This window comes from Agrilus planipennis, unplaced genomic scaffold (assembly GCF_000699045.2).
Source record: "Agrilus planipennis isolate EAB-ADULT unplaced genomic scaffold, Apla_2.0 scaffold435, whole genome shotgun sequence".
NCBI classification, from domain to species: domain Eukaryota; kingdom Metazoa; phylum Arthropoda; class Insecta; order Coleoptera; family Buprestidae; genus Agrilus; species Agrilus planipennis.
Genome location: NW_020439121.1, coordinates 19,217 through 36,690, shown reverse-complemented (window position 1 = coordinate 36,690; position 17,474 = coordinate 19,217). Strand labels below are relative to the sequence as shown.

At 34.2% G+C, this 17,474-nt stretch overlaps 7 protein-coding genes across 13 annotated transcripts in view; 3 read left to right on the top strand and 4 right to left on the bottom strand.

The window, feature by feature from the left end:
* The first annotated feature begins 122 nt into the window (after nt 1-122).
* On the top strand, nt 123-2,845 carry LOC108743326 (vacuolar protein sorting-associated protein 33A). Its single transcript, XM_018478858.1, has 9 exons — nt 123-686; nt 743-1,029; nt 1,084-1,235; nt 1,295-1,498; nt 1,563-1,739; nt 1,797-1,895; nt 2,008-2,164; nt 2,220-2,332; nt 2,480-2,845. The coding sequence occupies exons 1-9, from the start codon at nt 199-201 to the stop codon at nt 2,591-2,593; spliced, it is 1,791 nt and encodes a 596-aa protein (XP_018334360.1). The 5' UTR covers nt 123-198; the 3' UTR covers nt 2,594-2,845.
* On the bottom strand, nt 2,284-4,650 carry LOC108743331 (required for meiotic nuclear division protein 1 homolog). The gene is made up of 5 exons (XM_018478866.2): nt 4,278-4,650; nt 3,889-4,213; nt 3,462-3,825; nt 2,859-3,007; nt 2,284-2,380 (listed from the first exon to the last, which is right to left on the bottom strand). The coding sequence occupies exons 1-5, from the start codon at nt 4,510-4,512 to the stop codon at nt 2,284-2,286; spliced, it is 1,170 nt and encodes a 389-aa protein (XP_018334368.1). The 5' UTR covers nt 4,513-4,650.
* A 49-nt stretch (nt 4,651-4,699) lies between these two features.
* Nucleotides 4,700-6,968, top strand: LOC108743329 (zinc finger protein 260). The gene is made up of 8 exons (XM_018478862.2): nt 4,700-4,915; nt 4,972-5,367; nt 5,429-5,643; nt 5,709-5,742; nt 5,812-6,053; nt 6,144-6,321; nt 6,376-6,543; nt 6,601-6,968. Exons 1-8 carry the CDS (start codon nt 4,802-4,804, stop codon nt 6,880-6,882), a joined length of 1,629 nt encoding a protein of 542 aa, XP_018334364.1. The 5' UTR covers nt 4,700-4,801; the 3' UTR covers nt 6,883-6,968.
* Nucleotides 6,969-7,746: 778 nt separating this feature from the next.
* On the top strand, nt 7,747-8,339 carry LOC108743332 (ribosomal protein 63, mitochondrial-like). Its single transcript, XM_018478867.2, has 2 exons — nt 7,747-8,054; nt 8,120-8,339. The coding sequence occupies exons 1-2, from the start codon at nt 7,884-7,886 to the stop codon at nt 8,261-8,263; spliced, it is 315 nt and encodes a 104-aa protein (XP_018334369.1). The 5' UTR covers nt 7,747-7,883; the 3' UTR covers nt 8,264-8,339.
* On the bottom strand, nt 8,281-10,942 carry LOC108743327 (apoptosis-inducing factor 3-like). Of its 3 annotated transcripts, none has more exons than XM_018478860.2 (4): nt 10,827-10,942; nt 10,490-10,768; nt 9,673-10,316; nt 8,281-9,192 (listed from the first exon to the last, which is right to left on the bottom strand). In XM_018478860.2, exons 1-4 carry the CDS (start codon nt 10,867-10,869, stop codon nt 8,383-8,385), a joined length of 1,776 nt encoding a protein of 591 aa, XP_018334362.1. In that variant the 5' UTR covers nt 10,870-10,942; the 3' UTR covers nt 8,281-8,382. The 3 variants fall into 3 exon arrangements, with proteins under 3 accessions (XP_018334362.1, XP_018334363.1, XP_018334361.1); XM_018478861.2 differs by having other exon boundaries at nt 10,490-10,765; XM_018478859.2 differs by having other exon boundaries at nt 10,490-10,771; nt 10,827-10,941.
* A 407-nt stretch (nt 10,943-11,349) lies between these two features.
* Nucleotides 11,350-17,474, bottom strand: part of LOC108743325 (apoptosis-inducing factor 3) — a 10,998-nt gene continuing 4,873 nt past the window's right edge. For 2 of the 4 annotated variants that reach the window (XM_025977738.1, XM_025977737.1), the window contains exons 3-6: nt 13,245-13,275; nt 12,580-13,188; nt 12,167-12,505; nt 11,350-11,942 (exon numbers count right to left, since the gene is read on the bottom strand). In XM_025977738.1, coding sequence (XP_025833523.1) covers nt 11,548-11,942; nt 12,167-12,505; nt 12,580-13,188; nt 13,245-13,275 — 1,374 coding nt within the window. In that variant the 3' untranslated portion in view covers nt 11,350-11,547. Of the gene's footprint in view, nt 11,943-12,166; nt 12,506-12,579; nt 13,189-13,244; nt 13,554-14,154; nt 14,468-17,474 lie in introns of those variants that run through there. The other 2 variants (XM_018478857.2, XM_018478856.2) reach the window with 2 other exon arrangements.
* Nucleotides 14,553-17,175, bottom strand: LOC108743330 (gustatory receptor for sugar taste 43a-like). Of its 2 annotated transcripts, none has more exons than XM_018478863.2 (7): nt 16,412-17,175; nt 16,156-16,346; nt 15,539-16,096; nt 15,310-15,480; nt 14,997-15,068; nt 14,850-14,939; nt 14,553-14,785 (listed from the first exon to the last, which is right to left on the bottom strand). In XM_018478863.2, exons 1-7 carry the CDS (start codon nt 16,620-16,622, stop codon nt 14,711-14,713), a joined length of 1,368 nt encoding a protein of 455 aa, XP_018334365.1. In that variant the 5' UTR covers nt 16,623-17,175; the 3' UTR covers nt 14,553-14,710. The 2 variants fall into 2 exon arrangements, with proteins under 2 accessions (XP_018334365.1, XP_018334366.1); XM_018478864.2 differs by having other exon boundaries at nt 16,156-16,342.

Here is a 17,474-nt window from a genome sequence, read left to right as displayed (position 1 = left end):
ACAGCTTTTCTGTAATATTATGTATATAAATATTATAAAAATAAGAATTTTAGCGATTTTTATAATGTAGAAAAGTTGCGGCGATTTAAAATTCGCGGCACTGGCGGCCATCATTATTTTAACGGATTTAATTGTTAGTTGGTATAACCTTATTGTTTAGAAATCAAACAATCCAGTAAAATATAAGATAAAATAATAATGTCTAACCATTTACAAGGTGGAACGGTAGATATATCATTAATTCAAACTGCTGCACGTAATAATTTGATTAATTTATTGGAAAAATGTCCTGGAACAAAAGCCATCGTTTGGGACAATTCCTTGGCCGGGCCAACAGGGCTTGTATTTCAATATCCAATACTTAAAGAACATGATGTCGTGAAAATGTACCCCCTTCGGAACGTACCCTTTCCAGAAACTGCTGTTAAACATATACTTTTTATTACCAGACCAAAGCTAGAACTTATGGACCTTGTAGCCCAAAATGTTCACAGTGATTCTAATAGTCGAGCAACTGTAAAGAAACAATATCATTTATTTTTTGTGTCTAGAAAGAGTTGGTTATGCATTCAGAAATTACAAGAAAGTGGCATGTTTGGTAGTTTAACACTTATAGAAGAATTGAAGTGTGACTTTTTTACTTTTGATTCCGATTTAATTTCAATGGAGATACCAGATGTTTACAAGTGAGTTATGATTATTTATAGACCCTTTTGAGACAGTAAGTCACTTTTGATGTTAGAGAGTATTACTTGGAGAATGATCCGACTTGTTTATATCAAGTGGCACAAGCTATTGTATTTTTACAAAAAATATATGGGCCTATACCAAAGTTTTGGGGCAAAGGTGTAATGGCTCAGCAAGTGTGGACGTTAGTTAATCGGCTTCAAAAAGAAAACAATAATAATTTTATTAATGACCAAAGAACCTCCCCTATTAGTCAGATTATTTTAATTGATAGAAGTGTAGACCTTATTTCGCCTTTGGTAACACAGTTAACTTATGAGGGACTTATTGATGAAATTTATGGTATTTATAAGTTTTGTAAACTTATGCAGATAATTTGAAACAGAAAATTTGTAGGTATCAATAATGGTTCAGTTCATATTGCAGCTGATAGATTTTTGAGCAATGAAGAACGTAACACCAAATCATTAACAGAAGATAAAAAACAAATTATTCTTAATTCAGGAGATAAACTCTTCTCTGAAATAAGAGACAAGAACTTTAATGCTGTAATGTTTAAATTACGGGTAGTATTATTTCATTTTAATTATGTATTTAATAATTTAAGGTAGGAGCCTATTTATCAAAACAAGCAAAAATAATAAGCTCCCAGATGGAAGACAGGCGTGATAAAACAGTTCAAGAAATGAAATTGTTTGTACAGCGTTTACCCCAAATATTAGCTAGTAAAGAAGCCCTTGCTAAGCACACAGCAATTGCAGAATGTGTAAAAGAAGTTACAGACAGTTTCGAATTTTTGGATAATTTACAGGTGCATTTATATTATTTTAAAGTTACTTAAAAATGTTTTAATTTTGAATTATGTTAATTTTAAGGTAGAACAAGAATTTTTAAATTGTATTGATACCGACAAAGTCAGTCCTTATATAGAAGATTTGATAGCTCAACAGCAACCCTTAGTGAAAGTATTGAGACTTATCTGCCTCCAGTGTGTTGCAAATTCTGGCTTGAAGTCGAAAGTTTTGGATTATTACAAAAAGGAAATTGTTCAAGTAATTCATTTTTGCTTGTAAAATTGCAATATAATAAATTAACTTTTTATTGTGTAGGTTTATGGGGTGAAAAGCCTATTGGCACTCATTAATTTAGAAAAAGCTGGAATTTTAAAGGTGCAGTCTGGTACAAGGCAATATGCTGTTTTACGAAAAGTAAGTCACATAACAATTTTTTGAGTTAATAAAAGAAAATTTAAACGTAACTATCAACAAATTTTTATTAAATAACAAATACAACATTTACAAACTGTTTCTTTATACGAAGGCTTTACGATTAACCATGGAAGACACTTCAGAAATAAATCCTACAGACATAAGTTACGTCCACAGCGTGTATGCCCCTTTAAGTGTTCGAATAGCAGAACAAATGACCAAAGTAGGGGGCTGGAAGCAGCTTCAAGACGTTCTGGGTTTGCTTCCAGGTAAAAATTGAATGCAAGTAAAGGATATATTTACCATTTGTTTTTTGTTTCAAAGGGCCGGTGTTTGATGAAAATTTGGCCATTGCTGCGGACCCATCTGTTGAAAATGGCAACGAGTCTCACAGCGTCGTCTTGGTGTTCTTTGTAGGAGGGTGCACTTTTGCTGAGGTGAAATTTGTTAACTGTTTTTGAGCATATAAAATAATATTTCCAAGTCTGCAAAAAGTTAAAGAATTTTTGCAACTTTAATTTTAAGAAATAATTAACTGGGTAGGTAATTAACGTGTGTCTAACTAGAAATTATTGATATTGTAGATATCCGCTCTGCGCTTTTTATCTCAGCAAGAGGACTCCAATGTCGAATTCGTGATTGCCACAACAAAACTTATAAATGGAAATACTTTTTTGAAAAGTATTATGGAAGTCTAACTGAAGGAAAATGGTAAATGAGATAAAGGGGAAGTAAAACAAGCCAGAAGTGCTACTTTGTAAGCTTTAATTTTTTTATGCAAATACTTATACACCCTGTATAGTAATAAAAATAACCAATTATCTTTAATACTATACAAAGTGTAACATTATCAAAATAATTCCATTTCATCTAGATATATATTGTGGATAAAAATAATGTAAAGCATATATAAACTAAAAATGAACTATCTACAAAATAGTTTAAATAGATCAACTGATGTACCTATCAACATAGTGAATTACTTCAAAAACGACCTCAACCATAATTAGTATTATAATCATCCATTCAAGTCTTATGTGATGCTTATCGCTCAAATGTGTTGATAAAAGTTCTACTAGCTCCACACAATGATTAATTTTTTCGTTCATCACCTAGAAAAGAGAAAATAGTTCTATAATAAATAATTTCGTACTATTAATAATAATGCATTGCCATTTTTAACACCAAGTTAATAATGCAAAACAATCGATTATGACATCAACAAAATTATGACTTATTGACTGTATCTTTTGTTATTATTGACACCAAGTTAATAATGCAAATCACAGTTGATTATGACATCAACAAAACAATGACTTATTGACTGTATGCTTTGTTATTATTGGCACCAAGTTAATAATGCAAATCACATTCAATTATGACATCAACAAAATAATAACTTATTGACTGTATGTTTTGTTATTATTAATGTAGTGATTATTAATGGTCCTATACCAATTGTACAAAAGAAGAGCATTCGAATATCAAATAGTAATTTTAAAAAGATTAATAAATCATAAACATTTTAATTAATACTACTCTACTTATTTAGTTTGATTTAATCACCTTAGTCCTTCTGTTTATACTGAAATAAGAGTATAATTGCAGATATAACTTTTCTAACTCCTCTCTGTCCCAATAAAAGTCTGGTGTGTCTAGCAGATCTGAGCTTAAGTTTATCACATGTCTTAAAGCGAATAATTCTCCATGTTTTCGTAGAACTTGGCTACGCGTCATTTTTAATTTCGCGCCCCTTTTGAGATCTTCTGTAACATATACTATAGAATCAATGTACCTTTCTAACATTGATTCCCAAATGCCCAATTTAACACTTTGAGCCATAACATTAGAGAATGTGTATTTCTCTAAGATATTGTCCTCTGTTGAGAGCAAGAAGTCACCACTGTTTGAATCAAATACTGTCGGTTTACTGCAATTTGATTTAGTGATTATATTAAAAACTAAATTACATTTTTCTATGCTTAATTCTTACTTGTCTTTTTGGTGTTGATAATTCATATATTCTGTCTCCTTAGCAATCAATTTGTCGGGGTAACTGTCTTGCTCATAGTTTTTGAGAAAGTTCAAAACATTACTAACTTCCAGGTCAGTTACATTCCAAAGGACTACACTTCCTTCGCGAAAGAAAAATATTTCGCGAGGTTCCTTATCTACTTGATATTTGGCAACTGCATAAATTGCATTTACATTTTTGTCTATAAACCTAGGTTCGTATAGATTTTGTTCTGTAAGTCCCTGTGTGAGCTCTTCTAACTTGTACTCTTCAGCGGTTGCAAGAGCAGTAACAATGAATTGTCCTAAAATATTTTATGAAGTACGTATTGATACGAGGAGCTCATTACAATTTCTTTTTAAACTGACCTGGAGTTTTGGTGTCTTGAGCTTCTAAGGGGCGCTTCTGACGAACAACCCTTTTCTTGATCTGTAACGACGAAATATTTTCCTGTGCTGTATTTTTCGTAATGTTTACAGAAAAATATCGATTTTGAAACACTTTAAAACATACAATTTGTTTGTTTAACATAATTTGTTTACATGAACCCAAAAATCGTACGCTACGTGTTAATGTGTTAAATGCACTGGGAAGAAAAGACATTGTAAAACTTAAGCACTTATCAAAATTACACTGTAATAACACAAAACTGTTACACTCATTTATAGTTTTTCCTTAAAAAATACTTAAAAAAGTTTTAATTCACCGTTTAGATTATAGGTTATGTGAGGTTATGTTTTTTGTTTTCTTTCATGTATTTCAGGTTATGCTTGGATTTCATTGATTATTATTTAAAAAAAAACTCAAAATATGATCATTTTTGAAAAAAGCTTTTGTATTAGAACGGATATCGGATAATAAATTAAATTATTACATTAAAGTAATAGTCAAAATGGAAAAAATTTGTCGATCTTGTATGATTGATAATGTAAACATGAAAAATATCTTTGAAGACCAAGAAAATCTTCAAATAATAGATATGTTTTTTATGTGTACTTCTATTAAGGTATTTTGTACAAATGTATCCTTTGTTTTACGATATTACCAATTGAAATTTTGCAGATAAGTGAAAATGATGGCTTGCCACCATATCTATGTAGTGATTGCCAAGCAAAATTAAAAATTTCATTCAACTTTAAAAAACAAAGTGAAAAGTCTGATAGTTTATTAAGGGCCCGCTTTAAAGATGAGCTTCAAAAGGTTGTCTCAGATTTAAACCACGAAAATAGTACCAAAGGGTTAAATATAGGACAGAATGGTAATAAAGAAATAAACCCTTCTGCATTAAATACAGAGCAAAATAAGTGCAATGAAGGTGATGGGACTTTTATAAATGATAAGGAAATAGAACAAGTTCATATCAAACAGGAATTGTCAGATTTGAATGAACTAGAGGAGGTTAAAGGCGAAGTTTCAGATAATGATGATGTTACTCCAGGAGGAGACACAGAAGAGGAGGCAAGTAAATTAGTGTGCCTTTGTAAATATATTGTATTAATGTTCATAAAAATGTCTTTAGATAATTAAGTCTGAAGATGATTATAAAAAGGAAAGAAGTACCAAAACCATGGATCTGTTGGTCCAATTTTTGCCCTCTGCTATTAACACTGAGAAACTTGGGACTAAATTTCAATGTCCTGACTGCAAGAAGTCGTTTGTTAAAGAAGGGAATTTTCTAAGACATATAAAGAACCATAAAAGCTTAGAAATTCTGTATAACAAATTAGTTGCAGAGTAATTATTAAATTCTTTTAAATATGCATCTCTTTTGTATTTAAAAAATGTTTCTTTATTTCTAGGAAAACTGCCACAACTCCTGCAAAGTCAGAATCGGTAATTGTTTTAATTTATTTTAATTAAGCAATTAAGTATGTGTTGAAAATTTCTATTTTATTTAATTAGTCAAATTCCCAAAGCAATGAGGGGTCAGTCGTTTTATTACAAACAGAAGAAAATTCGTCGACTGAAGAAGAAGTGTCACTTGATGATATCTTACCAACGACCAGCAACGAAAAGACTGAAAAGAAAACTAAGTGTCCGGCTTGTAAAAAGACTTTTGTTAAAAGAGGGAGCTTTCTAAAACATTTATGGACACACGAAGATCTGGATATGAGCGTTCCTGAAATAGAAAAATATTTAAATAAGTAAGAGTAATTTTTCTAATTCATTTATTTGATTTTGTTGAGATTTGTTAGGAACTCTCAGTGATTTAGTTATTTATTTTATTTTATTAGAAAACCGTCGAAACCGCAACAGAAACGTCGTCACCTCTGTAAAGAATGTGGCAAGTCGTTTTCTCGTAAAGACTTTTTAAGTTTTCACAAGAAAAGTGCTCACAATAAGGGTAAACCTGTCACCAAAAGGCATCTGTGTGTGTATTGCGGAAAAAGTTTCGATTACGCCAGTAATTTCGTGAGTAGTTTCGTCCTTTGACGCTTTCCCATTGAATTTAAGTTTTTTTTTTAGCTAATTCACGTCCGGCGACATACCGGAGACCTCCCGTACAAATGCAAAGAATGCAAGAAGGCTTTTCCCCGTTACCACGATCTGAAATGTCATGAGCGGCAACATTCTGGGGAAAAACCGTATTTGTGTTCATTTTGCGGCAAGTCTTTTGGATTACAGTATAAATTGGTACTGCATTGCAATTAAAATAATATCAAGTCTTATTATAATCTGGCTATATTTTAGACAAGACATCTGAGGGTGCACACGGGGGAGAAACCGTACAAGTGCGACGTTTGTATGAGTTCGTTCGCACAATCAAACGACCTGGTCAACCATGCAAAACGCACGCACTCGTACGCGTGCATAGACTGTCCTGCGCGATTCGTGATGCGCATTTCTCTTGAAAAGCATTGCGAATCAAGCGGACACTTACTAGACAGTAAATATAAAAGTCATAAGACTTCTACTAAAAAAGAATCGATAAAAAAAGACACCAATAACAGTGATAATAACACGAAAAAATGATGACGATAAGACATAGTGATAAGGCTTTTTTTATCCAAGCATGTATATTGCGCATTTAGTTTGTTACAATTAAATATTTAAAAGTTTACCAGATATAATTTTTTTAACATTCAAATATTTCCCTTTTTGTTTTAGTTTTTAATGTTTCTTTCAGTGAGAGTCAGTGTCTGTAAGATATTACACTCTGTGCTCTTCTGATTTTCTTTTTAATTAATATTGATAGGTTTTGAAAGGGGCCCCCACAGTTTTAATATTTGCTGTGTATCATAACGGTGAGAGTCCATTTTTCTTGTTGTAATTATTTTTAATATATTTTTGTTTTAGACACCTCTGAATTGCTTCATACTCAAAACGATCCCATTCAACCATTTGTCCTGCATCGTTCCTCAATTTAGCATCTTTCACAAGACATTCAGATGTTCCTAAATCGTTACGTTCTAACCTTAAAAAAATGGCACCTAGGAGGGATTAATGGTAATAAGAGCAAAATAATTCCTTTTTTTTTAGAAAGAGAAAGTTTTAGTCTAATTAAAATATTTCAACGCTTTACAATTTCTTTCTTAATCTTCTTCGTATCATTATTCCTTTTTTTTTGTATATTTTTGCTTTTATTTGTTTTTTATACTATTCTTATACTTAATGTTGTAATGTTACTTTATATAGTAACTATTACTAAAAAACAGCCAAAAATAACTTGCTAATTACTAGCGATAAGATTACTAAGTCGTTAGCTTGTGTATATTTGGCTATTTTCTGTATGAATTTTTTTAATACTGATGAACAGTTTGCAAGTGTTTATATCCGATGAACATAAACGTTACGCTTGCGGTGGCTAAATATTTCGAAAGCCTTCAGAGTCTATTATTCCTCCATAGATAATAGTATTCCTCTATGGTCTATTTCCGTTAAAAGTTATTTTAGGTGATTGTTATTTCGTGAATTTTGCACAAATTTGTTAATAATTCGGAGTTTTTGTGCAAAATTGTTATTAGAAAGTGACAATGAGATTGTTCCATGCACTTTTACGTAAAAAAATGCCGAATGGCAATATTTTTACAGGGAAGCATAGGCTGGTGAAGCAGGTCACCAAAGACGATTTACGGAAGCTCAGAGAGCAGTTCGAAATCGAAGAAAAAAACATGTTTTACCTCAGAAATTCGTACCTAACGCCGGTAATTATGTTTGGGGCTTAATTTGTATAATGTCGTTTATAAATTTCAGTTGAATTATTATACAGGAGCAATCGGCTGGTCATACAAAGGCCTTAGGTAGAAGAGAGGAATTTCTTGCAAAAATGCGTAACAGGAAAAGAGATTTTTATGATAATGTTACAATTGAGTCCCGTCTTGGTCATTTAAGACACTCGGAAGCATGGGATTAGCTAATCAAAAACTCGCATTAGTTTTAGGAATTTATTACTGTACAAACGAAAGATTATTAAACATTTTTATTTAAAACCTTGGCTTTGCTATAATATTAATTTAATTTGTAATCGTTTTCTTAATGTGTGTTGTTATTATTGTTAGTATTTGTATTTTCAACTGTCGAATTGTTATTTATGGCACCAAAGCCGTTTGTGGCATTGTTGCTATCACGTTTTGTGTCTTTAGCTCTTGCTACTGTCTTGGTCCATTCCAAAGGATCACTTTCAATGTCTTTTCTGTACAATTTGCGCCCTTGCGCTAGTAATTCTGCAAACTGCGCAACCGTGGGGTACATTTGGCACCCAGCCACCCCGACAACTTCATCATTTATTAGATAATAAGCAATAAAATTAAATTGTTCGACATTTCCCGCATAGATAATGTCCTGAGTTTCGCCGTGGCCTGCATATTGGACACTTTTACCGTATAAAACTGTCCAGAAAAAGGGAACGGCCCTCAAGGGGGTCTTTTTTCCTATCATATTCAATGCGGCTATTTTTGCGTGCATCTGGGCAAGGCCATAATGACCTATCGTGGCTTTGTAATTGTCTCGCGACCACACGGGGGCATGTGCTACGTCTCCACCAGCATATATGTCTGGTATGTTGGTTTCGAGGTACTCGTTAACGTCTATGGCGTGGTCAGTATGCAACTGTATACCGGAGTCTTTTAAAAATCCAGTTGTTGGGTAACTGCCTATGCCCAGAATTATTATGTCGGCTTTTAAAACGGTACCATCGTCCAGTTCGACACCTGTTACGTTACCATTTTCGTCCCCCGTTATTTTAACGTGTTTGCGCTCCATTGCAAAATCTACGCCCTTTTCTTTATACAGATTTAAAAATGCCTCGCCTATCCTTAATCCAAATGACCTCTCGAAAGGTACCTGAAAGGGATTAAAATAAAAATTTGTTATTTATATAAATATATGAGTATTTTTTTTGTTTTGCTGTTTGGCAAACACTGCTCGTTAGGGTGGGATTTTTATTGGTCCTACTTAATAATTGACATTTTTAATTACTAATAGTGGTCAATATGCAATATTAATGTGAAAATTAATTTTCGATTTTCTATCCATTACAAACTTTCTCAGGTTAATGAGGGAAAAATATTTTGACGCCCCCGCCGGGAATCGAACCCGGGACCTTTCGCTTTACGCATCAATGCTTTGACCTCATTAACCTGAGGAAGTTTGTAGTGGACAGAAAATCGAAAATGAATTTTCACACTCATATTACTTAATAATTGTTGCATCTTTAAGAATTGAAGGTGCAAGAATCATAAGGCACATTAATTGTTATGGGTAGGGCAAGTTTGTAGAGAAATTAAGAGCTCTATCAGCAACAGTTTGTTTATTAATTCTTACCTTTCTATGGCTAACAACGGTAACTTTGGCCACCTTCTTCTTGACAGAGTTGGCTCCTTCCATTCCAATAAAACTGGCCCCTATGCAAACGACATGTTTGTCGGGGGCTAGTTGTTTTAAGAGCCCCTGCGCGTCGTCGTAGTCTTTCAATACAAATATGTTATTAAGGTCGCCTCCGGGTATTTGCAGCCGCCTGCAGGTGACCCCCGTTGCAATGTACAATTTATCGTAATTAATTACTTGCCCTGTACTGGTCGTTACGAATTTTTCCGATGGGTTGACGCAAACGACTTTCGTTTTCTTTATAACTTCGACCCCAATGTTCTTATAAAATTCTTCGTTTCTGAGTTGAATGTCGTCGATGTGAGAAGTCATTGCTTTCGATACTTTAACACGATCGTACGGCAGATAGGGCTCTTCCCCTATCATTATTATTTTCCCTTTGAATCCCTCTTCTCGTAATGTTTCTGCGCAAGTCGCGCTTGACGGTCCCGCGCCCACTAGGACTACGGTGGTGTTTTCATAAGCATCAATTTTGGGGTGGATTTTGGTGCGCCTGTTTAATTCTAGTAGGCTCCTTTTCGCTCTAACCTTGACCTGGTTCTTCTCAACCTTGACCTGGTAACACGGAAGCGAGTCGACACCTGATACACATATTTACATCCAGTATAGATAAAAAGGCAATTATGCGTTTGAAATCGAAAGATAATCGTTCGGTATTGTTATGTAATTGTATTTTATAAATCCACTCGAGAAAAGTAAACTTTTGTGAAGTGTTTTTCATTGTTTTTGTAAACTCGTAGTAAAAATACTTTACCTGGATAATCTTCTATGTCACCGTTTAGTACATTGAAACAAGCCCCGTGCCATTGGCACCGAATGCGGCCCTCTCCAAGGGCTGCTTTGTCTAAAGGGGCGCCGTAATGGGTGCATCGTGTCCCCAGGGCCGTAATTTGGCCCCCCTGTTTTACGACTAGCACGCTTTCATCGTCCTCCAATTCGAAAATTTTCATTTCATTGTCTTTCAGCTCTGATTCTTCGCATACCGCCTTTTCTATATATTCCTCGTCATCTTCCCCTCCAAATCTCCCATCTGCTTCTAATATCAATTAAATTTTTTTTTTGGTATTTAAGGGTAAAACATGGGCAAGTACCTGAGGTTATATCTGCTGATTGTTTAGAACACTTGCAACCCATTTTGTGTCAATTGTCTAATAAAACTGATTCAGAAATGAGAATGAAAGTTGTTATTAATGGTTCAATACATTTCAGTGTGTTTGTTATCTGTATACAAGGTACGATTACGTGATAATTTAAGCGGAATGTGATAAGCTATCCTGTAACTTTTAGATTAAATCATCATGCATCAATTATGGTGACAATCTCGCATAATACCATGTCAGATTCGGAACTATTATGTTTTCATTATCAGTTTAACTATTAGCTGATAGCATCTATTTTATTTACGTTCCGTTACTTTTCGCGATTATAAAGGGGTCCCGACTGGTAAAATAAAAAAATATTTCTTTTTTCGATGTTTCGCATTAATTTAGTTTTGTTGTAAATATGATATGACCTTCAAATTTATTACCCTTAAATCTAATAATGTTTTTACATTTGCAAGGTGTACACGATAGTACATACCAATAAATTAAAAACATTTTTCGAATCAAAAATATGTAGCTATATTTTTACTTTTTTATATACATTTTAAGTAAATAATGCATATCACAAAAGCTTTATTAAAAATGCAGAATACTGTACAATAGATTCCTAAAATCTGTGAAAGAAAAAAACATTAACGAATACCTTTTAATACACATTACAACAGTGCGAGACAAACTGATGGTCCCCTTTTAACATAAACGTGACAATTTATAATTCCTGTTTCGTCCAAGCCAACGGGTCGGCTTGCAGATCTTTTCTGGTTAATTTTTTACCTTGTATCATTAGTTCTGCAAATTGGGAGACCACCGGGTCCATTTGACAGGAACTAACAGCTATAACTTCATCCCTATTTAAGTAGAACGCTACGAACTTAAGTTCGTCCACGTTCCCCGTGTACAAGATGTCGTCCGGTTTACCGTAACCCGCATACCGAATACTTTTCCCAAATAGCATTGTCCAAAAGAAGGGGATAGTTTTTAGGGGTTGGTTTTTACCTAGCATGTTCAAAGCGGCTAATCGGCCATGATAGTGGGATAGACCCCAATGTCCAATTGACGCTTTAGTATTGTGGGTGATTATGGGGGCGTTCGCTATGTCACCACCTGGGGAAAAATAATTTCGTATGAAATACTGTTGGAAATGTAATAGTAATGTGAAAATTCATTTAATTTTTGTCCGCTACAAATTACTTTAACAATTGGTACGGAAAGCCAAAGGTCCGGGTTCGATTCCCGGCGAAGGTATGATAGCAGCAATATTTTATTTTTTTTATTAATGTGAGGTAATTTGTAGTGTATTGATTTTTGTGTTCGCTAAATGTACCCACCTGCAAAAATATCGTCGATATTCGTCTTCAAATATTCGTCAACTTCCACTGTTCCATTTGGGTTTATGTTGATCCCACTGGAACCCAGAAATTGGGTATTTAAGTTACTCCCGATTCCAGTTATACAAAAGTTTGCTGGTATAACGGTACCATCGGCTAGTTCGACACCCTTTAGCTCTTTTCCTTCGTTACCTACGAATTGTTTAACTTCTACGTCCATATGGAATTCGATCCCTTTTTCCACAAACAGTCGCATAAGTGCAGTCCCTATTTTCTCCCCGAATGTAGCCCCAAAAGGAACACGGCCTCTTCCAATAACGCTAACTTTTTTCACCTTTCCTGTGGAAATAACAAGTTTTCTTTTCAATATTTTGATATTACCAAATGAAAATCGTTTTTAACGAAATTTTTACCTGCTAGGAATGCCGCACATTCCATCCCAATGAAACCGGATCCCAATATTACAGCTTCGTTATCGGGAGAGATATGACTTGCGATAAGTTTAACGTCTTCAAACTCCCGCAGGACGAATATGTTTTTGAAGTTAGCACCGGGCAAATCCGGTAGCCTGGGCGTTGAACCGGTCGCCACGAAAACTTTGTCGTAGGGTAATATCTGTGCGTCACTTAGGGTAACGGTTTTCTTAGAGGGGTTTACTTCGGTAGCCATAACGTTTGTAATAACGTCTATGTCGCCATCTTTGTAGAAACTCGGACTTCTTAGTTGTATGTTGTTAATGTCGGAGATGTCCAGGGCTTTGCTCAGTTTTATTCGATCGTAGGGCAGATATTTTTCTTTACTGACCAGGGTAAGTTTACCCCTGAACCCTTCTTGTCTAAGAGTTTCTGCACACACAGCTCCTGCTGGACCTCCCCCAATTACGACTATCTTTTGACATTCCGTTGGATTAAGTTTGACCATTGGTTTGACCCGTTTGTTGGCCTTGAGTTCCGACTTTTTGGCGCGGACTTTAACGTTATCGTCCTCGAGGATAACTTGATAACAGGGTAATGAGTCCATACCTATCAATGTGACACAAGAATTAAATTATTTGTATTAAGTAGTTAAATTTTTTTACCAGGGAAATCTTCAATGTCTCCGGTCGTGATGTTGAAACATGCTCCATGCCACTGGCACCTGAGTCTCCCATCACCAACAGCACTTTTTTCCAATGGGGCCCCATAATGGGTGCATTTCGTGCCCAATGCGTTTATCTGCCCATTTTGTTTTATTAGTAGCACTTTACCGTCTTTTAGGTCGAATACTTTAGGTTCGTTTTCAACCAAATCGGTTGTTTTACAGACGACATCTTCAACGTATTCTTCGGCTGTTGCACAGGAGTGTTGGGGCGAAGACGAGGTTGTAGCCATTAGGTTTTGTTTAGGATCTGGATTAAAGGAAAAGTTTTCGGTTTCTAATTCTCGATTTTATGTTGCACTTTGCTGCTTATATTTCGTTAAATATTTTTTGCTATTTTTGATAGATAAAAGTTAGGTTATCACTTTTGAAAATAATCAATAATCTTAAACTTGTGGTCTACAATCACACCGCAAAAAAAATGATAAAAATAGCTCGTGGACAAGTGTATATTTTTGCTAGAAACTATTATTATACTGGGTTGTGAACACTTTCAAAATCCGTTCTTGACCCAAATATTCACCACGTAAAAAACTTTACGAACTTTTTCCTTTCCTAATTATCATAATCACATATTTAATTTATTACGTTTAATATTAATAATTAATTACAGTTAGAATAAATCTGATTCTGAAACTCGTAAATAAGTTAGATACGGCCCTGCCTTTTTCCCCATTTCACTTTTTCGTCACGAACCTCTTATTAAAAAGCTACAGTAAGATGATAATGATGATGATAATAATAATGAATCATCTGTTGTTTTGATTGCAACTGTGCGGCGGTGTTCTTTAATCTTTTAAAATCAGTAAAATGCAAAGGTGATTTTTAGTATCTATTACAGTACGACATACCTTTGGGTTTAGTAACTTGAAATTTACCAGAACTGGAGCCCATCTTTAGTATTTTATTACTGTTATAACGAAAAATACTTACACTAACAAAAACATATGTGCTATTAATCGTGTTGGTTTTAAGAAACCCATGATTCAGGATCGGAATTGTTTTACGGCCGAATTCAGTAAAGAATTTACAGATCATGCTCAATATATTTGTTGTACCTTCAAGGCCGTTTTACTCTTATTATTATTATTATTATTATTTACGAAAATATTTTAACATACTTTCTACTTACAACAAATAATCTTAAAAGTAATTTATCGTTATCGATATGAACCCACAGCGTGTAAGTTGGATTATAATAATACTAACCAATCCTTATCGTAAAAATAGGATAATTATAAAAATGATGCTCGCAATAATTATTTTATTTTATTCTTTCAAATCCGGTGCAAAATTACATGCAAAAACTTATATTGTTTTGACGTTTATACGTTACACATGCATTTGTGATTATTCGTAATAAGCCAATGTGTTACTATGGCACCATCAGCACGCATACTGAATTATTTAATTATTGGTCGATACCGCTGATTTTTGAAACTGTATCACAATTACCAGATACGTTGTGACAGCTCCAACGATCTAAAATTAATCAAATCTCAATTAACAAAAAACAAAAAAAGATCGTGATGGTAAAATAACGTACTGTTGTTATAAGACTTCTGTCAATTTTTGCTAGACCTAGCGCTGTGAATTGGTTATCTGTGGTCTTAACCAAATAAAAAAAATTTTTCACCTACAAAAAGTAATAATACATTATTTGTTAATATTCGTATTAAAATAACAACTTAACCTGCTCCTTGAATTTTCCACCTCCACTTTCAAAATACAACAGTTTAGAAATCGCTAGCAACATTCTCTTTTCCTGAAAATTAAGTTTAATACAATTTCTAATTTCAAAAATTGCGCCAAAACAGTTTCATATAATGTGACAACAGATGGCGCAGTAATCGTGATTTTAGTTTCAAATTCGTACAACGCTTCAAACAAATCGGAATAGATGGCGCGATGTCATTCTAATAAACTGGGTGATTGTGTATAACTATATATACAGTGGTCGGTTTTATGTTCCAAATAAGCGGTGTAAATGAATTTAAGCGCAGTACCTCTTCTTTAAAGCGGTAACACGGTTCAACGATGCCAATAATTCGACAGCAATGCCCAAAAATCCAAAAACACAGCAGACTTATGTACATGGGATCGTGTCTGCCGTAAATTTCTATCACCAGGAAATAAGGGGTAACTACCAGGTGTATTAAGCAACTCAAAAGACACACCTGTTAAAAATTTTTAATCACTTTTTTTAAATTTGTTTTTTGTTGCTTCTGTACTTACAAAAAGAAAAACGCCACAAAACTTATTGACACAGTCGACGGCTGTGCTGAGTTTAAAATAAACTTTCATTAAAGTTTCTATATTGTCGGACTGTCTTAAATCGAAGAGATGTCTGTTATAGTTGGGAATAACGTTTTTGCTTGTCGTTTTCTTTCCGAAATTGTCGATTATTTCGCCTAAACAATTCGGCCCTGTGCATTCTCCGGGATTGATTCCAAGTGATACGTTTGTAATTTTGTTATTGGTAACGTTAAAGATCAGTCCTTTTTGGATCCTGTCTCTTGACAAAAGTTTCGTCAGAACGTGCAATCTTCTTCGGAGCGCTTTTATGACAAACCAGAACTGACATTGCAACACGACCACTATCACGTAAGCTAAATAAAACGGAATATAGTTGGTCACCCTGTACTCAGCGTCTATCGAATCCATGGCGAATCGTATCCACGTGGAAAAATCCAAGGCTAACAACGTCGACGTACAAAACAAAACGGCCCCCAGAACGACCATTGAAACCTTTCTCATTCTCTGCCGGTCATTCAGGAAAATTATTTTATCAACCTATAAAATCAAATAGATGCATATCGACGAAAGAAAAATAACAATAAATTAATTGGCACCTCCACCAGATTTCGGACGAAAATTTTAAATATTTTACCATTCGTTGGGCCCCCTACCATCCCCAGAAAAACCGTGAACGCCAGTATTGTGACGTCGGCAAACGTGACGTATACGCTCAGGGGTTTCTTCATCCTTACTGACTTATCGCCTGCTTCGTAGTCACTTATTAAACCCTTTATAATCATGCTGACTTATGAAATAAAAAAAAGCAAGTCTTAAGTTACCCAAAAAACAAAAAACAATGCGAGTCCTCACCTAGGGTAAGTGCCACGGCGTAACTGTAAACGTACAGTACGAGTGACTTTTTAAACATAATATTGAGCCCGTCCCTGTAAACGGCGTACGGGAATAGGCCTAAAATTCGGCTTACCATGACCATCGGTTCGCACGTCGTGTAAATCTCATCTGTAATTGGTACATTTACATCTCGGGACATTTTTACACTTAAGAACCTAAATAGGTTCATTTTTCGACTTGAATTTGTGTAAATAATAACGATTAATTTTTACGACTATCGAAACAATTGAACTCTAAACAGCAATAAGTAGGTACCTAGACGTACATAGGAAAGCTAGCTATGTCCAAGTGCAAATATGATAAAAAGAGCGATTTTATGTTTACTTTATTTTCGTTTTGATTGAAAACATGTCATCGCGAACTGTATTTATATTCAGTCGTATGTAAACACGTTGAGGAGACAGGACACGACGCTTCGAGCATAAAGTAAATAAACAAGTTGATTGATTTGAAATACTTATTGTTCGTAAGGGATGAAAAATTGCACTTTAATTTCATTGTTAAGACATTGAAGAGTTTTTTCAAGCAAAGTTACCTGTTGGACGTTATTGGAAATGGTGGGACAATACAACATTACATATTAATAAAAAAAAAAATTATAGGCTATGATGAAAATCGCTTGCTGATTGACTTTTAATTGATATGAAACTGTTGTTACACAAGTTACATTTTTAAAGTTCGGGGAATCAGAACCAGCTGAACCAAACCCAACCTAAGGCAACTTTATTATATATTTGGTAAAGGTCTAGATGATGGCACCCACCCCCTTCTAAAGAGAAGGTCTCCCCCACCACTGTATCATAAAAAATTCGTGGCGGTCTCACCCCCATAAAAAGTTATGGGGATTCAAAGTTAATAAATATGCCAATTTTTATATATTTCTGGGCATGTAAATATTTATATAGTCATTCTTAAACAATATTCAAAGGTAAAACTAATGAAAAATACATAAAAATATTGAGAAAGTTATATAAAACATTATTTAAATATCTTTATCAATAGGGTAGGTTAGGTTAGGTTA